This window comes from Cavia porcellus, unplaced genomic scaffold (genome assembly GCF_034190915.1).
Source record: "Cavia porcellus strain 051 isolate PalLab524CR breed Dunkin Hartley unplaced genomic scaffold, mCavPor4.1 scaffold_6, whole genome shotgun sequence".
In the NCBI taxonomy this organism is placed as follows: Eukaryota; Metazoa; Chordata; class Mammalia; order Rodentia; family Caviidae; genus Cavia; species Cavia porcellus.
In genome coordinates this window covers 14,589,660-14,613,999 of record NW_026947489.1, presented here as the reverse complement: position 1 = coordinate 14,613,999, position 24,340 = coordinate 14,589,660, and the positions used below count along the sequence as shown (strand labels likewise).

Here is a 24,340-nt window from a genome sequence, read left to right as displayed (position 1 = left end):
GATTTATGTGCACCTATGTTTATAGCAGCACAATTTGTAATCGCCAGATCTTGGAAACAACCCAAGTGCCCATCAACTGAGGAATGGATAAAAAAGTTGTGGTATTTCTATACAATGGAGTATTATTCAGCTATAAAGAAGGATCACATTGAGATATTTATCAATAAATGGGCGCAGCTTGAGACCATACTCATAAGTGAAATAAATCAATCTCGCATGTGTGAATACCGAATAGTTTCCCTAATGTAAGTAATGATTCAAATATATAAAAATATGTGGTAATCATGATTCCCCATTAGGTGGCCTTGAAGCCTTATAAAGTTTTCACTCATTAATTAGAAAGGCTTTATTCTGGGCTTCTTGATATGAAAATATTTGAAGCTAGAGTATATGAAGTTTTACCCAAATATTTCAAGGAAAAAGACACTATGGTAACTACTATTAAGTCAGGTTATAAGGTGGTGAAGTACTAGGTTATTAAAACAGTCATGCTGTGACCTCTATTGTTATATTGTTATGTCCTGTTTTATCTCAATCTCCCCCTTATTGTTTCAAAAAAAATTATTTAGTCATTTCTTATGTTTGTCTTAATTAAAGAAAAAATTCAAAAAAATTAGGATATATAAATGGTAACTCTTTTCGATTTCCTATTAACTTGTTTTGAAGTCCTGTAGTACTCCCACGATCTTGTTTTGACTGATTAGACTCTGTTCCATTCTATATGATAGTATCAAGTTTGAAGACATAGGCAACTACTTTGAAGACAATAAGATTCACTAAGATACCCATTCTGGTTTGACTATTGTCTTCTTTGGAAGTCCTGTAATGTTTACAATGCCTAAGTTTTATTGGTCTTGTTCTCTACTGTTTTGTCCAACTTTATAATATCTAATAAGATAGACAATTCTTTTTAAGGAAACAAGGGACAACGTTGATAACCATTGTTGATAAACTTGTACTCTGTTCTACACCATGTGCTATGTCTATCCTTGGTATTGACTGACAGCTTTGTTTTGCCATATTTGACTGTATTCTTCCCCCCCCCCAAGAAAGTAATAAGCACTAAGGAGTAATAAAATCCAAGATGTGTAAATTTTGTTGTAAAAAAGAGAGGGAAAAAAAAAAAAAGAAAAAGAGCTCTAACGGATATAACAGCAAGTGTGTTTGGGGGTGTTAAATAGCTGACTTTATCAATGTTTTTGGAACATTGAACACAGCTGTTTGCAGTCTCCCTGTTTGAATGTCCACCTTGTGTTCTTTGATACTGTGATTTGAGGAACTATTTTCAAGAAAATAGTGTGTAATCTACTAGCAGGTAATTTCTTACTGTTATGGTTTTTTGTTTTGTTTTGTTTTGTAGTTCTGTATTGCGTGTACCCTTACGCCGCTTTGGTTTGTTTTGTGTTTTTCTCTTTTTCCTCTTAAATAAAAAAAAAAAAAAAATAAAGTTATCTGTCGAGGGCTCCCTCCAACCTGATGTTATTTTTTCTTTCAGTGCAGAGTAGAATTATTGAACATTAAAAAACCATCAGCACCTGAATTTTTATGATGGGCCTATTGTTGACAATAAACACAATTTATCTACTGTTCAATTGTGTTAAATTGTATTCTGCCGTACATTTTTTCTTTTAATTATCATTTTTGCCATAATTGTGATCATTGTACTATATTTACATCTTTGCCTTTTTAACTTTGTTGTGTTCATTCCCTTAACATTTAATGTAATTATTGACATTATTAGATGTAGATTAGAATTCTTTGGTCTTCCATTTTCCTACTTCTACAGTGAAGGATTAATTTCCAAGAAGCATATCTTCTAGTTTCTTCTCCATTTTCTCTTTTGCTTTATAGATTTCTCTTATATTTTATTTTTTTAGAACTCTATTTTAATTCATTCATTTATGTTTATAATTTATCTGTTCTTGCCTGCAATTGTATGCATGTGTGTGGTGGAGTTTTACCTGTACTGGGTAACGTGCAAACAAATTTCTCTTAACTTTTCAAAATGTAGGATTAATATTGCATCACTTTACCCCAAACATAGAGTAGCACATTTTGGCTAAGGTCACCTGCTCATCCATATCTACCCTCTTGTATATTTTATTGTGTGTATACATTCAATCTAAACACTGTGAACTCACACAGATAATGTTGTGAGCCTTACTTTAATAGTCGTATGGGTTCTCAAGGCAATAAAATGAAACTATTGCTTCCCACTTATTCGTGTGCCTATTATTTCTGGTTATTGCTGTGACCAGTGTGACTGCTCTTGGGTGTTTCAAGGGGCTTCATGCACTGTACTTCTGATTTCATCTTTCAAGACTTCCCCTCTCCTTCCAATGGTCACATGGTCTTTTCAAGAAATATTCTCCTAGCATTTGTATTTGCTTCTCTTGGAAGATATGCTTGGTGGAAATTAATACTTTGCCATTAAAGTAGGAATTATATACTGATTTTAAAAGTTCATTTCGGAAGGCTTTATACAGTCTCACTCTAAAAGTATTTAGATCTGCTTTAATGTGATATTTAAAAATGACTCACTTTTGTTGCAATACACTTCTAAGATCACTTTAAGTACAAATGGTATAGAGAATGAGGTGTTTACCTAATGTAGCTATCTATTTAGTATTGGTCGATTTTCAAGTAATTTTGTCAACGGTGTAGTATAAATAGCTCTATGATAAATTTAGGACATTCTGACTTAGTTTCGTGTCAGTCTGTCTTGAAATAATTTTTAGCAATGTAAAAACTAAAATCCCACTTGGCTAGCAGATAGATGGTACATATACAGACTGCAACTATTAATTTCCATTTACTATCTCGAATCCCAAAATATCTTTAGGAATATTAAAAAGGAAATAAGTAACTATTAGGAAAATCTCTAGCTTTACCTACTAAGAGAATTACTGTACTATCACTTAAAAATGAGGTAAAGTTATCTTGAAAATATAAAGAATAGGATGTATATAAAATAGTAAACAAGAGAAAGTTGGTGAAGCATGTCAGATTATTAGACTAAAGAAAAATCAACAACATAGTACTCTTCATTGGTAAAAAGTATTCCAAAAGCTCCACACTTACCAAAAAATAGAGAAGTTTAGCACAAATAGAGAATATTAGCAACATGTGAATTGTAAGAGAAAAATTATCAGTACTTGAAATGTCATATTTCCAAATTAAACCTTGGAATAGAGTATAAGATAATTTGGAAGAGCTATCGTGTGGTCTATAGGAAAAGCCACACTACACAGAGGAATACACCAACATACATTTTAGTTATACATATTGTAATCACATTTTCAGAAGTGATTTTATCAGAGTAACTTCCCTATTGTAGCTATTGAGCTTTCTCCAGAAATTTTGTGAAGAAATGGAGAAGTAGATTAGTGAGGAAAGTATGGATTACCACAGGAATTTAGTCATAAAAGTTGACTTTGAGGGAACAAAATGAAAATGAATGCTTGTTTCTAATTATGAACAAAAGAAAATAAAACAGAATAAAGACACTAAGCACACACAGACAATTATCTTTTGGAAGAAAGTTTTATCATCTCTGAGTTAAATAGGATTCCTTAATTAGAGTGTTGAAAATTGAAGGCACAAATCTTAAGGTTAGCAAATTTGACTAATGACAAGCAAAACCACTGTGTCAATGTAACTTTACATTGGTGAGAAAATATAATAGATAGATGCAAGAACATTAATTTGAACAGGTAAAATATATCAGTTAAAATAAATACATTTATATGAATACCATCAGTAGAACTAAGACATGTATTGAACAAAAATTATACTATATTTATATGAATGTTTGGGTGTTGTTTTTTCAAATGGAATTTTTTTTTTTTTAACTTTTTACTGGTACCAGGGATCGAACTCACGACCACCTGCTTGCAAGGCAGGTGCTTATGCCACTGAGCTAAATCCCCAGCCCCTCAAATGTAAATCTAAGGTCACTGCAGGTGAGCAGAACTCTTTAAGAGAAGGCTGCCTTTAGAAATGAGATCAGTAGGACAAAGAAGGGTTGACCAGCTATTTGAAAAGTTTTATTTGTTTAAAAATAAATGTGTTGGCAGATACCAATGATCTCAGCTACTATGCAGGCTGAATCAGGAGGACTGAAAGTCTGTGTCCACCCTTGGCAACTCAGCAAAAAAAAAAAAAGTTGGAAACTAGATAGGGTACAAGCCTTTGGGTTCAGTTCTGTACACTGAAAATACCAGCAACAAGTAAATCAGAAAGGATTGTGCAGCAAACATACTAACAACACTTACTGCTTGGGGGTGGCATGTTTAAGTAGTTTTTAAAAAGACTCTGCATTTTCTGTAATCATACAGAATATTTGGTAATATAAAATATCTATGGAATAAAGCATATGCTAAAATCTAATTTGGTGCCAAAATAATTTGAATACACAGAAACACTAGTAATAGATGCTTGCAAATTTATGTCTGTGCAAAATAGCTTCAAGTGTCAATGAATAAATCACAACAATGCATTAAAAGACTTTCATACCTCAGCGAAGGAAGGATTTCTCCTAGAAATACAAGCTTGCTTCAATATTATAAATACACCATGTTATAATATATGGTATTAAATACACATTGATTGTGTCTCATAAAGAAAAAGAACAGTTAGCCATCACCCATTATGGATTTTAAAAATAAGGAGGGGGAATAAAAAGGAGAACAGGATGGAAAAGTAATTAAGGGATTTTATGTGCATGTATCAGCTCCACATAAGGAATGTAATAATTATCTCCTGTAAATATGTATGACTGCATTTACCCATAAAAGCCTCAAGAGTATCCTTTTTATAGCTGAGTAATATTCCATCATGGAGACAAGTTGAGACTATACTCATAAGTGAAATAAATCAGACTCACATTTGTAAATCTCATATTATCTTCCTAGTGTAAAAAATAATAAAAACCTGAAAGAGTAATAAGATCCAAAATGTATAATTCATATTGTAATAAGGAAAAAGAAAGAAAGTGCTCAATAGGAAAGAATAATTCAGAGAGAGGAAAGGAGAAATGGAAGAAAGGAGATTATATGTATGTAGGTATTCACATGTAACTGTGTGTGTATGTGTATATGTACAAGATAACTATACTACTAAGTCTCTGTTAGTTCATCAAAAAGAACAGTTTTTGCTGTCATTTGTTTGATTGATCATTTTTATATCTAGATCTTGTAACGTGAACAACTACTTCTAGGAAAACAATATGCAACATATTAACTAGTGTTGATTTCTGTTTCTTTTAAATTCTGTATTATTTCTATTTCTTTTTCTGCTTTGCATTTTTAAAATAAAGAAAGTATGTCTAAAAATAAATTTTAAAAGAAATATAAATATTTGTTAGAATTTATAGAAGTTTTCTGGTATTAAAAGTGTTTTCATCACATTTGGGACAGATAAAATTTATATTTAAAATACTTTAAAGATATCAAGAGTAACAGGACAAAAACCTCTGGGAATTTTCTAAGATTATAATGGTTTGTATCTGTATTGTTAATGGGATATGACTTATATAGCTCAAACTGAGAGCCAACATCATGCTTAATGGTAGAAAAATGGAACATTAGAAGCATCTTCATTAAAGTCAAGAATTAGACACTAAATCCCCCTCAACAGCATTAACATTGTTTTGTAGGAGTAGTGAAATTAAGCAAGAACAAAAGAATTATAAATATAAGAAGAAAAGGCAGAAGAGATTCTTTATTGACAGTTTGTGTGCCTCTATTCTTATAACCCCAAAATAGATTAAAAAATATTTGAAGCAATAGAAACATTCAGTAAGTTGGCAAATCTAAAATACTATTCTGCTCAAATTATTAACTTTGGCACACAAATCATGACCAGTTTTAAAATATAATTAAAGAAATCATTTAAAACAAAAATAAGTAAGGAATATATATATATATATATATATATATATATATATATATATATAATTGTTAAAGAAAAATTTTAAATGTTAAAAAGTCCAGCAATAAAATAATTTTGTCTTTGGAAAGATTGATTCAGTATTTAAAATGCAATCATTCACCCTTTCTAGATTAATGGTTTACAATTGTTTTTCTTACTAGGTGATAGAGCTGATAACTACGAACTATTTTATGTCCCGGAACTGCTGATTCAATAAGGAAACTGACATCCAAATTTTGATATAATTTGCCCAAATTTTATTCTTGCCTCATACTCTCTTCACTAGAAATTCTGACTGTATTTAGCTTAGTGTTTTCATTGTAGATTGGGCATTTGTGTGTCCCTGCCTCTACCAACTACTGTAGCACAGAAATTCAGGTCTCACTTGTCCTTTTAAAGGGGACACATATATCATAGGTTGACAGAAATTGGGTAGAAATGTGCACATTTTGTGGTAGGCAGCGTTAGTCAATCACTTTCCTGTCGTTATATGGTCCCAAAATTGGCATATTTCAAGGTTTGTAAAGAGCTTTGGAAATATGAAATTTTTGTCTTGAGTATTTGGATTTTTGAAGGTTGGCATCCAACTTAGAACCCAGCCACTCTCTGAGGCAGGAGATTGGGGGGTGGCCACCTGGCTGGAGAAGCTGGTGTCACCTGCCAATCAGTGAGATGCAGGGCACACGTTCAGGAAAAGTTTTGCATCTGTGACCAATCAGAAAATACTGTCTTCAGTTCTTTTGCCACAAGATCAAAAACTTTTCGATGGAATGGCCTAGATGTGACATCAGACTGATCATTGACCTCGTTGGCCACTGTCTTCTCTTTCAGTGGCCCTTTCTTTCTGTCTGTCTCTGCAGAAAGTACTTAATGTCCTACTTTTTGTAACTATAAAAGTTCAAAACTTTATTATTTGTTTAAGTCTGCACTCAGGATAACAGAAACCTGGAAAGAACTTATAGAAGGAGCCTAGAACAACCCCGCATGCCAGTAACACCTTCAGTTCTGGAAAACCTAACCTAACTGTTGGCAAGATTTGACCTGTGACTTGTGGTTTTTGGTGACGTTGGATTCTTCTAATACTGCTTTCCCTGCAATTTGGTATCCTAAATCCAGGCACTAAAAATTGACTAGGGTCGGTACAGGAATAAGGTTTCAAGGTACTGTGCTTGTCTGTTTTGTTGGACAAGTAGCTAAGTCATTCAGTGTTTCTGTCGTTTTCTAGACCAGTCCCAGACCTCAGTTAATTGTGTGTATGTCTAGATTTAACATCATTAAGTCAACGAATAGGAGGAAGATAAGATCCAACCAGACTGTTCTATCAAACATTCATGAAGTCTTTTATCTTCCAACCAGGTATTTTTGGTCACTGTCTGGAATTTTGAGCTCTACATGATCCCCCTGGCACTGCTGCTACTGCTGTTCTACAATTTCATCAGACCCATGAAAGGGAAGGTCAGTAGCACCCAGGACAGCCAGGTAAGCAAATCCTTAAATAGTTCTAGCATTTGACTAGGGAAAGCGTGGTGACAACCATGAACAATAACTACTGCACCACCAAGTCATTTTTTTTTTTTTTTGAGATGAGGATGTAGGTCTGCACACAGCTATTTTGCAACAGAGTTCTTTTATTAGGGAGTCTTCCTTTGTGATATTTTGCGTTCCTGAGGGTCCACCTCTGGCCTTTGCTTTTTGAGCATTGTTTCCATGATAGTACTTGTCTAAGCACTTGATTCTCTGTGAGGTTCCAGAGAGAAACCACCTCAAACAGTACAGAAAACATGTGGTGGCTCCCTGATCTCTTCCGTGACACACAGAAAATTCTGGGAAGGTGGATCAGGCTTTTCCACAAGGGTACCCCCACAAAGTTCTCCTGTGGCCTGAAAGCCCAGAACAGCGTGCCAGCTCCCAGAGCACTTGAGAGGTGGGTAAGCACAAATGGCTTTTTTCTCAGGTGTCAACATTTGTCTTGAAATTCTTTAAGTCCTTGTCATGTGCAAGCACCAGCCAGGTCCCTTCCCAGCCACCCTTCAGCACCCTTCTCCTGGCCTCTCTGCTACTCTTCAGCTCCGTCTCCATCAGCCCAGGCCAAAGGGGATTTTTTTTTACTCTAAATGAGCAGAACTTCATATTTATAGATTAGCTTTGTAATGAAATGTTGGCATTCCTGAGTCTACAACAAGATTTTCCAAGACTTAAATGCTAATCATTATCATGTATTTTTTATATTCGCATTTTATAAATTCATCTCTGAAATAATTGACATTTAAGGAGTGCTTCTGATTTCACTGATGATGAGGAGAATGTGAGAAAAACAGGTATTGTGGCAAACTAGAAAAGTTGAGGCATTTTCAAAATTATATTGTTTGATTATTTACTACAGTAGTTGTGGATTTAAGTTCACAAGATAATAGAACCAACTGAAAAATAAATAGGTTAAAAATTTAGGACATTTTAAGAGCTAGTCTTCATCCAGGTATAATTGAGGGGCATTTATACAAAGAAATACCTGTAATAAAAATGCTATGGCCTAATATTTTACAGTGCTTCATCAGATCGCATTTTACTCACTATGAGTATGGTGTGTGTGTGTGTGTGTGTGTGTGTGTGTGTGTGTGTGTGTGTATGCATGCATGTGTGTACATTTATGTGCATATGAATATACAGTTCGTCATTTGTGCATAAGTCTGCTTGTTAATCTATGATTATAAATGTTATTTAAAGCCTTTTTATCTTATAAGAAATGCTCATATGTATCCCTTAGTTTGATATTGATGACACAACCATGACAGAAGTAAGAGCTACCATTTTCATTGTACACTTCAGAAAACTAAAGTTCAAAGTGGTAAAGTCATTTGATTAAAGTTACAAAACGAAAATGTGTTGGAACTCTATCTCCAGGTGGAAATTTGTAACTTTCCTAATTGTGTTTTCTCCTATAATCTTTTTTTTAATCACATTCCTATTTGTCTATTGTTACCCATGAGCCACACTTGCTGCCAATGGAAAATAGGTTAGTTTCCTGGGGTTCAGTGGGTGTCACCCAAACAGCTAGCTGAGGCTCACAAGGGTTCTGGAAGGTAAGGCTGTATCATCCTGGGAAAGTTTCTGAATGACCGGTCGATGGTTTTATGGAGTGCAGCGAGAATGATGGAGCCATCAAACTTATTACTGACATATTTTTTAACTGTTGGAGTAATAGTAAGCAGTGTGGCAGACCTTGCAAGTCTAGGTGTTCAAAATGGACCCTGGTTTTCTAATATTGAGTTTATTTTATTTTTGCTGCTGGACTCATTCATTACTATACTAACATGTGTACTTTTAAACTATACATTGATGGGATTAGAAACTTGCCCATTAACTCTGACTGCTAAACTGATTTGAACCAGCCAGTTAGCAGCCTAGCTGCTGCTATGCTGGTAAACTAATCACCTGCAAGTCCCTGTCAGAGTGCTGGTTTTGTTTCCTGTCCCTGCCCTGCCTACCCTCAGAGCCCACAGTAAACAAAAATCCCACATGGAAACCTGAGATTCATCCATAAGATGGATCGTGTTCTATGAATACATTTTCTACTATTTAATGTCGCTGGAATGGCCCCAGAGGGAAAGAGCTGCCATTAGAACATGAGCCCAGCACAAATGGAGTGTGGGATTCTCAGACTTAACGTCGCAGTTGGTTCATTTGTCAGAACAAGAACAAAACTGTTTACAGAAAGCATAAGTCGGCCAGGCATTTTTGAGGCTGGAGGACTTCAAAGGGCACTTGCCTAATAGCTTTATTTATAGGTAACAGTTTTATGCAGACAATGAACATGGTTTATAGTTTTGCAACAGCGTCCCTGAACTTTAAATGTATTTTCAAGAGGTTATGATGAGTTTTAAAAATAGTAATAATTCAACACTGTAGAAAAAATTAAAAATGCCTATATGGTTAATTCACACTGAGCACTGGTTGATGCTTTATTAATAAACCGTGGGGTTTCTTTGCAGGAGAGCACAGACATTGAGGAGGAGGATGACGAGGATGACAAGGTGAGTGTGTCCCTCAAGGAGCCAAAAGGACACCGATGTAGGTAGCAGACTGTGCTGTCTCAAATTGCATCATTTTTTCACATTATAGAGTCAACAGTAATAATTTAACTTTTAAAAAGCCATCTTCTGCATATTTAAAATGGAACAGTTCTGATATCTGTCTGTCTCTTTATGCAAACATAATACTAGTAGCAGTCACCTTTCCTATCTTACAAAGATTTGCTTTTAATCAATTGAGAGATAATAATTGAACATCTTTCTGTGGATTGAGTGATGTTGGAGCCCCTTCATGAGACTGTTTTAAACTGAGATTGAAAAGCGGGTAAAACATAAGGAATCACTGAAAAAGTCTAAAGAGCATACCAGTAGGAAGCCTTATCTTGGACAGAAGCCAAGATGCGCCTTTGCTTTGTAGATAAAAGGGAACCTGGGAAGCCAAAAGTAAATCAGTGAAATTGCTGCTCCTTTAGGTTGGTGTCCGCACTCTGCGGGGTGGTCACCCACTTCCTAACCTGTCACTTTCCCAGCTGTTGCTGGCAGCATTTCCAGCTATGCGTCTGTGTACATCTGTCCTTTTTCTTCTCCTGGGAGAATCTCTCAAATCTGTGGCTTTTGTTGTCATTACACTTTCAGGCAAACCTTCTGGAATTAAGTGAATAAAAAGAAATGCCAAGTGAGCTGCTTCTAGCTTAATAGACTTCCAGCCTCCTAAAAACTCTGGGTGTATGGGGCTCGTGATGTCATCATACAGCAGGTTTGTGGGGGACCAAAGAGCAAAAGGCAAACCCTTCTGAGAAAGTACATACTATCAAAGCCCATAGATTTGAAATTGAATTGCAGGCACTGGCTCCATGACACAGAGGGCCATCAAATTAATTGAGTGGACCAGATGGTTTTGGCCATTTGAAGCAAATGGGATAGATTACAAGTAAATCTTATTTGTTGTGCTACGGTGATCATTAATAGCAAAATAATGAAGTACAATATTTTGAAGAGGGTCCACACCCTTTTCAGGACAGAGGACATGTACCTTTCTTCTTGATCTTTGATGTGGTTTCTGGGTGATAACCTTATTGAATGTTAATAGTTATCACTGAGTTGTAATGCATCATGAAATGTTTTACAGAGGAAAATTAAAAAAGAACAAATGCAGTTGTTTTAAACCCATATGAGGTACTTCTTGTTTTTCCCACTGAGCTCTAAATTAAAGATTATCAAGCACCTGCCTTGCAAGCATGCAGTCGCGTGAGTACAAAACAAAACAAAACAAAACATTATCATAAATTGCTACTCGGGTTCAAGAATTTGAAAGAGTGGCTCACAACCTTCAGGAAAACTTTACTTATACTTCTTGCTTTACTAGGACTGTCCAGCTCAGAAAGAGTCACATGGAGGACATGCCCAGCGGAAGGCTTGGGCAGAGCCCCGCTGCACTCAGGAACCTCTCAGCACATATTCATCAACCAATAACCCATGTGAAACAGTTTTATAGTTGTTTTAAAGGAGGCTTCATTAAGCAGGCTCAGTTAACCAAATTCTTGTCCAGCTTCTACCCAATTTCTGGAAATCAGCTGGCTTAGATGGAGTTTCATTTAACCCTCTCATCAAGTTCCCCATACCATCAGCTTCCCACCTTAGTGTTTTCCGAAAGTTCCCCAATAATATTAATTCAGTTGTGATGAAAAGGGACTTGTCATGAATAGCAAATTTTCTCCACCTTTTCAGATCTTAAGGTGTTTCAATAACTGGGACAAAACCAAATATAACAAAACTACTCCTCACATAGGAAATTTCAAGAATTTCAGAAGCACTGGTGAGGAGCCAGGGACAAGGACCAAATATACATTTATTACATTGCATTATCACACTAGGCAGAATTCAACATTCACAAACAAGCTCAATCATTTTTGTCTGACAAGACTGTTTAAATGAGATATCCATGGAAGGGGATACATGCACCCTGTAGGGATAATTGTGAGCAGGGTTTTTGGGCTTGTCTAATACAGGAAACATCCAATAAGAAGGCAGTGATAAAAGTATGGCATTCAGCAACTGGCAAGCAAGACTATTAGGCGATTAGGTCAGTGGTTGTCACGGTCTTACTTTCTACTGAGCAGTGTGAAGTTCTGCAGAGATACTTGAGCTGTGCTCATCTTCCTAAGCACGGCTGAGTGAGGGAAGTGGCAGAACACCTCCAAGGATGAGCTTGGGAGGCACTGACTTTCACCTTATCAGGGCCCTGCATAACTGCCCCATATGGAGAAGGCTGGCCATAGGGCATTCCTCTCTCCCACTAAGGGAAGTCCACCAATCTCGGTTACTTATCTCTCATTGCTGGAACAAAATATCCAACATCCCAAATGAAGGAAGCAAAGGTGTTTTTAGCTTAGAGGTTTCAGAGGTTTTAGTCCATAATCAGCTGGCTCCAAGGCAGGGCGTCATGGCTAAGGGGCAGTTCATGGTATCTGCATCAGATAACAGAAGCAAAAAGAGCAAAAGGACAAAAAGGGGAAGGCACAGCTCCTTCCCTCTCCTATATTGTATGCTGGCTCCCTGCCCTTGAGAGAGTATAGCACTCACAACACCAATCCCAGTGGTAGACAATGAACCAGTCACAAGCACTAGATTCAACTGCCTCCATGACTGCATGAGGCTTTGGTGGGTAAACAAACCACAATGATTCACCCAGCCCCCTAAAGACTCACATACAGATTTATGCAAAAGATATTTAGTCCATCTCCAAGTGTTGCTAAAGTCCTAACAGTTTTAACCTTGCTGCAAGTTTCAAGTCCCAAGTCTCCCTTGGAATCTAAGACAAACTTCTAGCTTTCATACTCTGTTCAAGAGAAAACAAAGTTAAACACTTTCAACATACAATGGTACAAGATAAGCATTACCATTTAAAAAGGTATGAATATGGGAATTGAAACCAAAGCAAATCCAAAATTCATCAGAGCAAACACTAAGTCCTGGAGTTCCATGCTTAGCATCTGAAGCAATCTGGTTGTGAGCTTCAAAAGGCTTGAGTGACTCCACCCTCGCGGCACTTCCAGTGGTTGTAGCTCCCATGGTTTCTCTCTTCGGACCACGTTGCTCACTCCCTGCAGATTTCCTTAGATGACCCATGCTCCTGGCTTTTCCAAACTTCTGCATTTCACACATTGCTCTCTAAGGGGCACACCACCTGGCCTCACAGGACTTCTGAAATGGAGGTGGAAGCCTTTCTAACCTCAGAACTTGTGCATTTTGCATGTGTTTAAAACTAGTACCATGTGGATGCTGCCAAGATCTGCTGCCAGCTAAAGCAGTAGCCAGGCTTTCTTCACTCTTGACTGTACGAGTTGAGTGCCTAGATCACTGAGTGCTCTGAACTTGATTGTGAGAACAGACTTTTTTTTTTTTTTTTTATGACACTGTCATTCTGGAACATGGTGACCCTACTGCCATTTTGGAATCTCATATGGCCTCTGCTGCCATTGTGAACATGATGCCCTGTGACTTTCTGCTCCAAGCAAAATATTTCACTTTTGCAGTTTTGAGGCTATAAATGGTGGAGACTGACCGTTACTTTTGTGAGGCCCCAGGCCATCTTTTACATTTTCCCGTTGCTTCTCAGCAATAGAGACCTCAGCTCTGTCTTTACAGTCCATAGCCTACAGCAGCTTTCTTTCTGGCCAAACTCACAACATTTTAAGTCATTGTGTTGGACCCTTTGCTCTTTATTATGGGCTATTGAGGCCCCCAATAATAGCAATACCGATGCCTCAACATTTGACTGCCTTAAAATTTCTTCTGCCAGATTAATTACTCTTCCACCCTTAGTTTCAGGCAAGGTCTCTGGACATGGACAAAATGTAGGCACACTTTCTGCCAAGCCATAACACATTGTCTAGAGTCCAACACCCAGTGTAGTCCTTCTTTCCAGAGAACTTCCCATGCCTGGTCTTTACCAGCAGGATTTCTATCAGCCTTCTGGTCTCCTGAGCTCTGACCAGAATCTCCCACGCAGAACAGCCTAAGGTATTCCAGCTCTATAAATTCAGGTGACAGCTCTGAACCTTTCCAAACCCTTCTCACAAGCCATTCCCAAAGTCTCTTGAACCACATGGTCAGCTACAGTTAGAGCAGTGACTCTACTCCTCTGGTATCAAGTTCTGTTTTAGTCACTTTTCTCTCATTTCTGGGACAAAATACCTGATATCCCAAAATAAAGGAAGGAAAGATTTATTTAGCTTAAAGTTTTCAGAGGTTTCAGGCCATAATCAGCTGACTCCAAGGCCAAGAGGCATGGGTAAGGGGCAGTTCATGGTAGCTGTGGCAGATATCAGAAGTGACAAGATCAGAAGGGCAAAAAGGGGAAGGTACAGCTCCTTCTCCCCTTTATATTGTATGCTGGCTACCAATCCCTTAGTAGGTGCAGCACTCACCCAGCCAACAAACCAATCCCAGTGCTAGATTCTGCCATCTCCATGACTGCATGAGACTTTGGGGAGGGGGCATTTAAACAAACCACAATACCAAACTTGGGATATTTTTCTCAAAAGTGCCTTTTAAGAGTCAAAGCATAATTCACACAGGCATTCAGTTTCATATTTTCACATACTCTTATAAAGGAATAAATCTGAAAGAAACAATGATTTGACTTCTGTTTATCGCTTTTGTGTTAAACATGTCCTTCTGCAGGTAGGGGAAACTGGCAGACTTTTAGTTTACTCTCACTATCCCATCCTCCCTCTCTTGAGAGTTTGTTAAACTGGAGGGGAATTCAACTTCAAGACTTCCCCAGTGCATATTTCCACACATACAGTGATTTTTTTGTGACTTTTTAATGCATAGCAGGCTCTACCTATGTGATGTGCTTGTCCCAGTCTGCACACACAGTTACTGGGTGATTCCCCCACCACCGTGATCTGTCTAAAAGATCCTCCCCTGAACTCTTCTGGCTTCATTGTGTGTAGACATGACAGACCATGCTTCTGGGAACTGTAAAACACCCAGGCCAGGGGGAACTGTTTACAAATTATAAACACACAGGCATTTTGTGCAGAACCAGAAGAGGAGAGAAACTCCTTTCTAGCCCAACTATTCATCTTGAAAGTGACACTCCTTAATTGCCAGTACCACTTGCCAGCAAACAGCAGCAGGGGTGACTGTGGAAGATGAAAGGCTGCCTGAGCCCCATGGCCCAACTCCCCCCAGGGGATGACTTCACCCCATCTTCTGCCTGTCTCCAGTGCACAGACCAGGACAATGCTCTGGGGTCTGTCACATCTTTATTGTCTGAAATGGAGATTGTAGCATGGTGACATCACTGCAGTCACTGTTCCTTCTCATTGTTAAAGTTACATGATGATATTGTGTATTGGAATCTAGATTGGATACCACCATTCTGCCTTCTTTTGTGATCTTTCAGTGATAGCATAGAAGTTTCAGGTAATTAGTTCTTTTGGCTTTCAGGAAGCAAAGTAGACAGGCTAAACTTTGAAGAGAGGAAATCTTCTTTTCTTATCCTGATGGCCCATGTTAGAAATTGCTTGTTACAAGTATAGTTTGTGAAAGACCCCAGAACAAACAGATAATGGCCAAGTTCAGCCAACAGCAATCAGTTGACATTTCCTATTTGTATTAAATTCCATATATGACATCCTTCTGTGTGGACCTTATTTGTACGGATGGATTACAATGAAAATTGCATTAATTTTCTACACAGTAAAGGTCAGTAATTGAAGCATGAACCAAGAAACTATTGTGTAAAATGCTGTATCCCATACTTAGGAAAGGTCATGCAAGACAATACTATCTTGTTTTCATTGCTGAAGGTATAAATACTTGCATTAAAAGTTTCTTTCTTTTTCCAGCCCAACAATCACTTACATAGAATATTTACTACTAACACCAGGAAGAAAGAATTATCAAGGCATGTAATAAAAGAAAAAAAAAATATTTGCTTTTGTTGTAAGGAACTAGTTGAATGCTGCATGAAGTGTCTGCTAGTTATAACTCTGCATCCAGAAAAAGGACTTGAAATAATTTGCCCACTTAGGGTCACCAAGGAGGTCACAATTTCCTGACAGTTTGTAGAAAGAAAACCATGCATTTATGTCAGTTATACATAAAAACAAACATGAATATGTTCCTTCATGGAACCAAGACATATCTAATACATTTTTGTTGATTGAGAAATGCTTTATAATGAAAAGATACAAGTGAAAATTAGATCTTCCTATATTTACAATTTAGAATGCCATCTATGAAATTTAAGCAGATTCTGAAGCATCAGATTCAGCATTTAAGATGATTTTTCAACCTCTAAACTGAGGAGTGTCTCCTCATTACCCAGACAGAGCCTTCAGAGTAAGAGAAGCCCACAAGGTGTGTGTGTGTGTATGTGTGTGTGTTGAGAGAATTCTGAGAGAATCTGTAGAGACTTTTGGGTGAAGTGCTTAGATCCTTAAAGGCTTAGGCCCTATGTGTCCTTGCTCCAGAGAGAGATGAGATCATGTGTTATCCTAACCCAGAAAGATTGTTGTTTATGGAGGATGACTTATAATCTCCCAGTGAGAGTAGATTTGGTTATTATTCCTCTGGGCCACCATAAGAATTGCACAAATGCAGTGAACTGGTTTGATCAGTGAGTTTTGTCAATTATTGCATAAACAGTATTACTTAAAGGTGATAAGCATGGCACTTTTCTGGAAATCAAAACCTAGAGTATGCTTCTGAATGCTTAACAATATCTGTGCATATATACAGGCATTCACACCATTTAGGGAAAGTCACAACCCATTATAGAGGCCATATGCAGAATATTTGATTTTGGCTAATTTTCAGGGGAATAAAATAAATGTTCATTCTGATTTAAATCCCCTTGATTTGATTTAATATAGTTTTTGGAGACGAAGTACTTTAAATGCTAACATCTCTACCATATAATATTTTAAGATTTTAATAGAAAAATGGATCCTAGCCAATTCATAATTATTAGTGTATGTATGTTTTAAAAGAGAAGAATACCTTTCTGAGTTTTTATAGTCCTTTGACACATCAATGTGTTCATACTTCTTTGTTAAAAGTAAGACATCCACTCTTAAGAGGGTTTTAATTTTGTTCCCTTTAGTACTTCTAAATGTGTAACTGCTTGACCTCTCGGGCCATTGGTATCCTACATACTGTCATACTGACCAATATCCCCAGCACCTACCTAGATATCTCTGCTTTTAATATCATCCTTGCTATGATACTTTCCTCCATTGTAAATGCAATATACCAGATTGTAAATTACATGAATTATCTGTCCTTCTAGTATGGCTTTTATCTAGTTGTCCTCCTAAAGCATCATCCAGACACAGGTGGAGCTTTTTGGAGGTGGCTGGATCTAGCATGTGTGATGCTGGGATCAAGGATGTGACGCTGATATTGATTCATGGTGCAATGCTAGGATGACGGGTCCCCCACCCTGGGAATGAGTAGATAAAATATAATGGAAGGAAAGAGGGTAGATTGCTGCTTGTCACTTGCTGTTTCTCCCCTATTTTGCTGCCTTATGCCTGGTATGAACTGTTTCTCCTCTCTCAAACCTGTCTTCCAGGCCCCCCTGCCTTGGAGCCAACAAACTATGAACTGAAGAAACCTCTGTAAACTGTGAACTACAGTAAAGCTTTCCTCCTCAAACTTTGGGGGTCAGTTATTTTGTATCTCCAATGAGAAAGTAACTAAGGCACCTTCTTTTAGCTAATTCTGTGCATTAAGGTGTTTAATTTCTCATTGCCTAGAGATGTTACCTCAATACACTGGACATTGAACTCCAATTATCTGTATCATTTTTCTGAATTATAGTAGCTATTCTTTTTGTCTTTCCTAAGAAAATCACTCTATTTTCAGTGTATTCCCCTAAGTCCCACTTACCTAACAAATTTACAGATTAATAGACGGCATAACTGCACATACCTGTATTCCCAGCAAAGTTCGAGGCCACCCTGGATTACATACAGTGAGTTCAAGACCAGCCTGGGATACGTAGCTAGGCCCTGACTCAAAACAAACAAAAACAAGATCATTGATTGCTAATTATTATCTGATAGAAACACGGAAACAGTATGTTTTCCTTAAGTAAAAAGTAATAAAAACAATAATTTAAAACAAAACCATAATGAATAGAATGATTTAAATCAAAGTTAAAGAATCAGATTTCGATTCTTTTAACAAAGAAGTATGAGTACTATCAGTATTTAGACTCTTCAGTAGATTAAGCTGTTTTTACCTCCTGTAGTTCGTGTAGTACTCAAACTACTACTTTTGATATTTCTTTAGTCTCCAAATGGGCAAACCCAGGTTAAAATGTATTAACTAATTGGCCTGAGGTTCCCCAGAATACTTGCAAGACTAAAAGCCAGGTCTTCTGACTTCAGTCTTATTTTTATGTACCACAGTGTTATAAAGGAAACATACCATTAATTTATTCATCTGTTCCCCCTATATTGTTTTTCTGTTTCAGCCTCTCCTGATTTGAATGCAAAACATCCTCACAAAGCTCCAGTGTGAGAGAACTGATCCCCTATGTGGCAGTGTTAGAGGGACAGCTTTTGGAAGATGCCTGGACCTTAAGTGTTCCAATTTTAATCAGTAGATTAATCCATTGATAGATTAATGGTTTGGCACTATTGGGAGGTGATGGAAACTTGGTAGGTAGGACCTGCTTGAAGGTACTGTGTAATGAAGGTGTGACTTCAGGGAGTTTATTTTATCTCTGGTCCTTTGCTCCCTTGACTTTCCCCTGCTCCACCCCACTCCCATGATGTTTGCACCTCCCTTGGCGGGGTGGGGGGACTTGGTTTAGGAATAAATGCTTAAACCAAAATGCAGTTAACCAACTAAAAGTTTAGATTACTGAGACAGGTATCTGGCTCATTTCTCCCAAAACACTGCCTAGTCTAGAGATAGTTCCTTTCCCATACAGCTTTTTTTCTGTTTTGTTTTTTCTCTTAAACTGATATTCTAAAGAAAAGCCAGAGAGTTTTGGGCTTTGGTACTACTCCTGACAGTCTCCCTAATGCTGGCTGCTTCTGGGTGAGATAACCCCTCTGGGCTCCTCCCCGTTCAGATTGTGTCTCATCTCTGAGTAATCATCAATCCACTGTGCTGCCATGGTCACCCAAGGTAACATCTCACCACAGGCTCAGGGAGAGTGGAGTCAGCCACCCATGGACTGAAGCCCGTGGAAGCATGAGCCAAAATAACTCTGTCCTGTTTTAAGTTGTTTCTCTCAACTATTTTGTTACAGTGAATGAAAGCTAAAACAGGGGTGCAAAGACTATGACCAGACACAAGGTGCATGCCATTCTACACATTCATGTGCTGTAAACTCTGTAGGGCAATAAAGAAGTCCTAGGAAATTCACGTGTACTAATAGAAGCTAATCCATCAGTCACATTTCTGGGTAATATTTACTTGTAGTGTTTCTTGGTCACAAAAATATTGCATCCTATATTCTCCTTGGACTAACCTGGAAGAAAGCTAAAAGATGCATACAACAAAGTCAGCCCCTCCAGGTTAGTTGTGTGTTTATCTATAATGCTTCTAGCTATAGAAAACTGTCCACCTTCTTTACCTTTCCTGGCATGTCATTCTGTCAGTTGGCTTGGAGAAACTATAGGGAAATCATTTCACCTGGAAGTAAATTCCAAATATTTTTTAAACTTTTGCCAATTTTTGTGTTGCCAGTATTTTCTTCCTGATGTTGTTCCTTCCTTTTACTTTTCAAACTTTCATTTGCTACTAGAGAAGATTCACATTGTAAGCCAGGCACACACGTGGGTAAAGACCAGCATAGTGTGTAAGGACTTTTATATAAACAACAAGTACTTAGAGCCATAGCAAACCAGGCAGAAATTTGTAAAACCCTCAACATTATTGTATATTTTTTCCACAAAGTAAAAGAATTATTTGAGAAAGAAACACTTGTCAGAAAAAAGTGCAAGTTCCCTCCCACATTTTAATAGCTTGTACCGTAGCTTGCACATACTCTGTTTTTCTCTGTCTCTGTCTCTCTTTCTATCTGTGGGTGCTTCTGCATACCGAGAAAACGTCTCATGGGAAGTCATCCTGGAGACAGTTCCCAGTGCATTAAGTCGGGATTCCCAAAGAACAGTTCCTCACCTCATATATTAGAAATACTGCTGCTTATTCTTAGTAGTGACAGATAATTGCATTTTTCTTTTCATATTCACTGCCACTCAGCCTATTTCTAATGTTTATAATTCTTCAAGCTTTCAAATTCAGGCTCTTACTACACAGTGGAATTGAAACACACCACACATCTTCCTGTTGTCTCCAGTCAGATTTGCATTTCTCATCTTGGTAGTGGAAACTGCTGGGAGGATCTTGAGATAGAAATGTTGCCTTGTTTGCATTTGGAAATCCTGTGTATCCAATGACAAGTCTACTCATTTTTTGAGCTTGTCCAAAGGATTTTTCCTGATGGGGTCAGTTTTCAAGAATATACGTCTGACTGTGCTTAGATAATTAATAGAGAAATGAGTGTTTTTCTAAATCAGAACATGATGGAAAGATTTATAGTAACATACTGCTTATATAATTAATTCTCAGTTGTAAATTCATCTCACTAGTGTTAATTCTCTGCCAGGGGCTCCAAGCTAGTTTATTGCACATAGAGCTGTGCTCATTGGAGACACAAGAAGGTAGTGAGCCTTAAGGAAAGAAAAACTCACCTTCTGATTGATCCTGTATGTTCTTAGTTTTGATTTTTATTTTTATTTATTTTTTTTTTAAATTTTTATTTAAGGAGAAAAGAAAAGAAAGAAAAAAAAAACAGTGAAGGGGTACAAGTTATACAGATTTACAGAATAAAAAAATGCGCAGTAGGAAATCACTAGTTAATGGATTACATATTGCCATCTTAGAAATAATTGTTCAAGTCACAAAATTAAAGCTTGTAGAGTGGACATTCCAACAATGATACTGCAGACAGTTCTGTTCAATGATCCAATAAAACTCTGTGATATCATTTTCTATCTTATACATTTAAATATACATGCAGTTATATAGTTTAGAGCACTTTCTTTTCCTCTCTTTTGTACAGTGACTATTACACATTTTGGGTTTCATTGCTCCCACGGTTCTTGTTGCTTTTTTGGAAGAGAGTAAAACCAAATGTGACATAACAGAACAGAATCGGTCAAGTCAAAAGGGTGGACATAATAGATAATATAAAAACATAATACAAGGTGATCAACAATGGTTACCATAATGCCTCCCGCTATTTCTAATAGAATTGCCTATATCATTAGTTGTAATACAATTGAACAAAACCGTAAAGAATAAAACCGACAAAACCAAAACATTGGAGATATTGTAGGTCTTCAAAAGTAGATAAAAGTCAACGAGAATGGGCATTATAATGAATCTCATTATCTTCTCAGCTGATGCCTAAACTTTCGAACCTGATACTATCCAGCAAAACAGAATAGAGGAACCTCAGTCAAAAACAAGATGGTGAGAGTAACACAGGGCTTCAAATCGAGATAATAGAAAGTCAAAGTGGGTTACTATATTATATCCTGCTATATTTTTCCCTTTAATTAAATGGATAAAAATAAAAAAGTAAATAATGGAGTGGAGATTGAGAAAAAAGAGGGCATAACAGCGAAACAGGGCAGATCAAAACATAACCATTTAAGCAGAATAGTGTTTCACCACCAGATAATCCTGACCCAAAAATAGTTACCATATTGACTCCCTCCCTGAAGTCCTTGAGTACAACTTCATATACTGTAGCATTAAGTATATCAAAACAATGTAAATCCATTTAAGAGAATGACAGCATTATAGAGTATTTAGAATCGACTAACAGAAAATGAACAATGGTCTCTGTATAATCTCCTTGTCTTTAAAAGGTTTTTTCTTATACTATCGTACTTAACAAAATCCAATAAGATACAACCTGTTTAGACCATTGGAGACAGAAGAACAAAAGCTAGATGAGACTTCAAAACAAGATGGTACTAAATCAGCATTACCTATTAAGATGTCATTTTCTCCAAAAAAAGCTGTTCCTATCATCCAATCTTCTCTGTCTCATTTCTGTTGAGCTCTTTTTCTGTCAGTAGCTGTCAGTTTGTCTTCTTCATTTTGTTCTCTGCTCCATTCATTGTGGCCTCCCCGCCCCTATTTCTGGGTTCTTTGTATTTTTCTTTTTTTAGAATATCCTGCAATACTTTCTGTAGGGTTGAATTGGTGGTTGCAAATTCCCCCAGTTCCTCTTTATCCTGGAAGCACCTCGTTTTTCCATCAATTTCCAGGGACAGTTGTGCAGGATATCTCAATCTTGGCTGTAGATTATTATCTTTCAAAGCTTGAATTATTTCTCCCCATGCTCTTCGTGATTTGATGGTTTGTGAAGAGAAATCTGCTGTAATTCTGATGGGTCTTCCCTTGTAAGTGATCTGTTTCTTGTCTCTGACAGCTTTTAATATTCTGTTCTTGTATTTAATTTCTGGAATTTTTATTATTATATGCCTGGGTGTTTCTCTGTTAGGGTTGTAGGTAGCTGGGGTCCTGTATGCCTCATACATTTGAGTATCTTTACCTTTTGCTAAATTAGGAAAATTCTTCTGGATTATTTCTGTGAGTAGTTTTTGTAGTTCACTTGTTTGTGTCCCTACTTCTTCTTTTATGTTCTTAATCCTTAAGTTATGGCTCCTCTTATCATCTTCTTGTCTTTGTATTATTGCTGTGTGTTTCTTTGTTATTTTTAAGAAGTTTTTCATTTCATTCTCCCATGTTTCAAGTCTGCCCTCCAATTCAGATAGTCTGTCCTTAGTTTCTTTCAAGCTGTTATGCCAGTCTTGGGTAGACTTCTTAATTTCTTGATAGTCCCTTTGCACCTGCTTCACATACTCAATGCTTTCTCTGTTTTCTCCATCAAGCAATTCTCCCCTCTTTTTCTGTTCTTCCATTCCACCATCTGCTTTTTCCTGCGTGGTGCTTAGCATTTCTCTAACTATTCTGCATACTTCTAGCTTCAGGTCATTGATAACTTCATTCCTGAATTGGTCTATGAGGCTCTCTAAATGGCGCTTAATGTATATTGGTGCAGTGTCCACTATTGCCTGATTCTCAGGATTGGGGGTCGAGGAGCCTTTTTTGTTGCTTCCGTTCCCCATATTTTCTGTTCCTTATAAAATGTAATCTTACACAGGAGGCCCGGCTTCCCTGCCTGTCAGCCACAGCCTGATCAAATTGCGCTGGCTAGTTGTTCCTGCTCACCGCTGCGCCCCAGGGAGTTGCGGAGGAGGCAGCCTACGCGGGAGTCGGTTGCTCCTCCGGGCCACCGTCAGGCTCTGGGATCTGGGTTAGGCCAGCCTAGGGAGTCCGCGAGCAGCATCCCTCCGGCCAGGCACCTTTCACCAATCCCGTCCGAGAGGGGAATGTGTGGCTGCAGTTGCCACTGCGCCCTGCTCTTACAGGACTGTCCGCGCCCAGAAAAACCTCCGCTGGAGTCAACCTGCGGTAGGGAGTCAGTTCCTCGCTCACCTCGCCACCAGTCAGCCTTCCTCCCTGTCCGTCACGTTTCCGACTCCGTTCGCAGACTCCCGTTCCCAAGCCTCTGCGTGTCTCTCCTTGCCGAGCCGCTGTGGAGGTAGCCGGCCGCCGGGCGGCGGGAAATCCAAACCGCGGTTTCCGATGGTGCGGGAACTCCGTTCCCAGACTCCCGTTCCCAGAGCTCGGCGGTCGCGTCTCTCCTTGCCGAGCCGCTGTGGAGGCAGCCGGCCGCCGGGCGGCGGGAAATCCAAACTGCGGTTTCCAATGGCGCGGAGTCGAGCCTCCACACCGAGATTTTTCTGTTCCTATTTTAGCGCCAGGACTGTATTCCAAGTTGGATTCTCTCAGCCCAGTTCGTTCCTGAGTCAGCAGAGCATATCTCTACTGGTTCGTATCTCCTTAGTCCGCATCATTCCTGGCCTCTGAGCCGAGCCTTTAGAGAGCGTTCAGTAGTTGCTGTTGTCTGTCCGCCATGTTCTCCCCGTCCTCCTAGTTTTGATTTTTAAAGAAAGAACAACTGGATGATGCCACAGGCACATATTCATTGTTAATTTAACTGCCTTGAAAATGTAGTCAAAAGACTCAATCCTTTTGACATTAATAAACAAAAGAACAATTTCAAATGGTGATCTTACACTTACCTTTCTGTCATAGGTGGTTTCAGGCACAGGTTGGGGAGTTTCTCAGTATCTTTTAATCAGTATACTTCTTTTAGCTATTATATTTTTTTATAAAACAAGGGAGCCTATGACATTTGATTTCTGGGTTAGGGAAACATCATGCCTTCATGGATGTATTGGATAACACACACTTGCTTA

The 24,340-nt window shown here is 37.9% G+C and overlaps 1 protein-coding gene across 3 annotated transcripts in view; it reads left to right on the top strand.

Moving 5' to 3' along the window:
• Positions 1–24,340, top strand: part of Mctp2 (multiple C2 and transmembrane domain containing 2) — a 226,109-nt gene that overhangs the window by 180,178 nt on the left and 21,591 nt on the right. For all 3 annotated transcript variants that reach the window (XM_063249970.1, XM_063249971.1, XM_063249972.1), the window contains 2 exons: positions 7,288–7,410; positions 9,921–9,962. In XM_063249970.1, the coding sequence (XP_063106040.1) occupies positions 7,288–7,410; positions 9,921–9,962 (165 nt within the window). The remainder of the gene's footprint in view (positions 1–7,287; positions 7,411–9,920; positions 9,963–24,340) is intronic.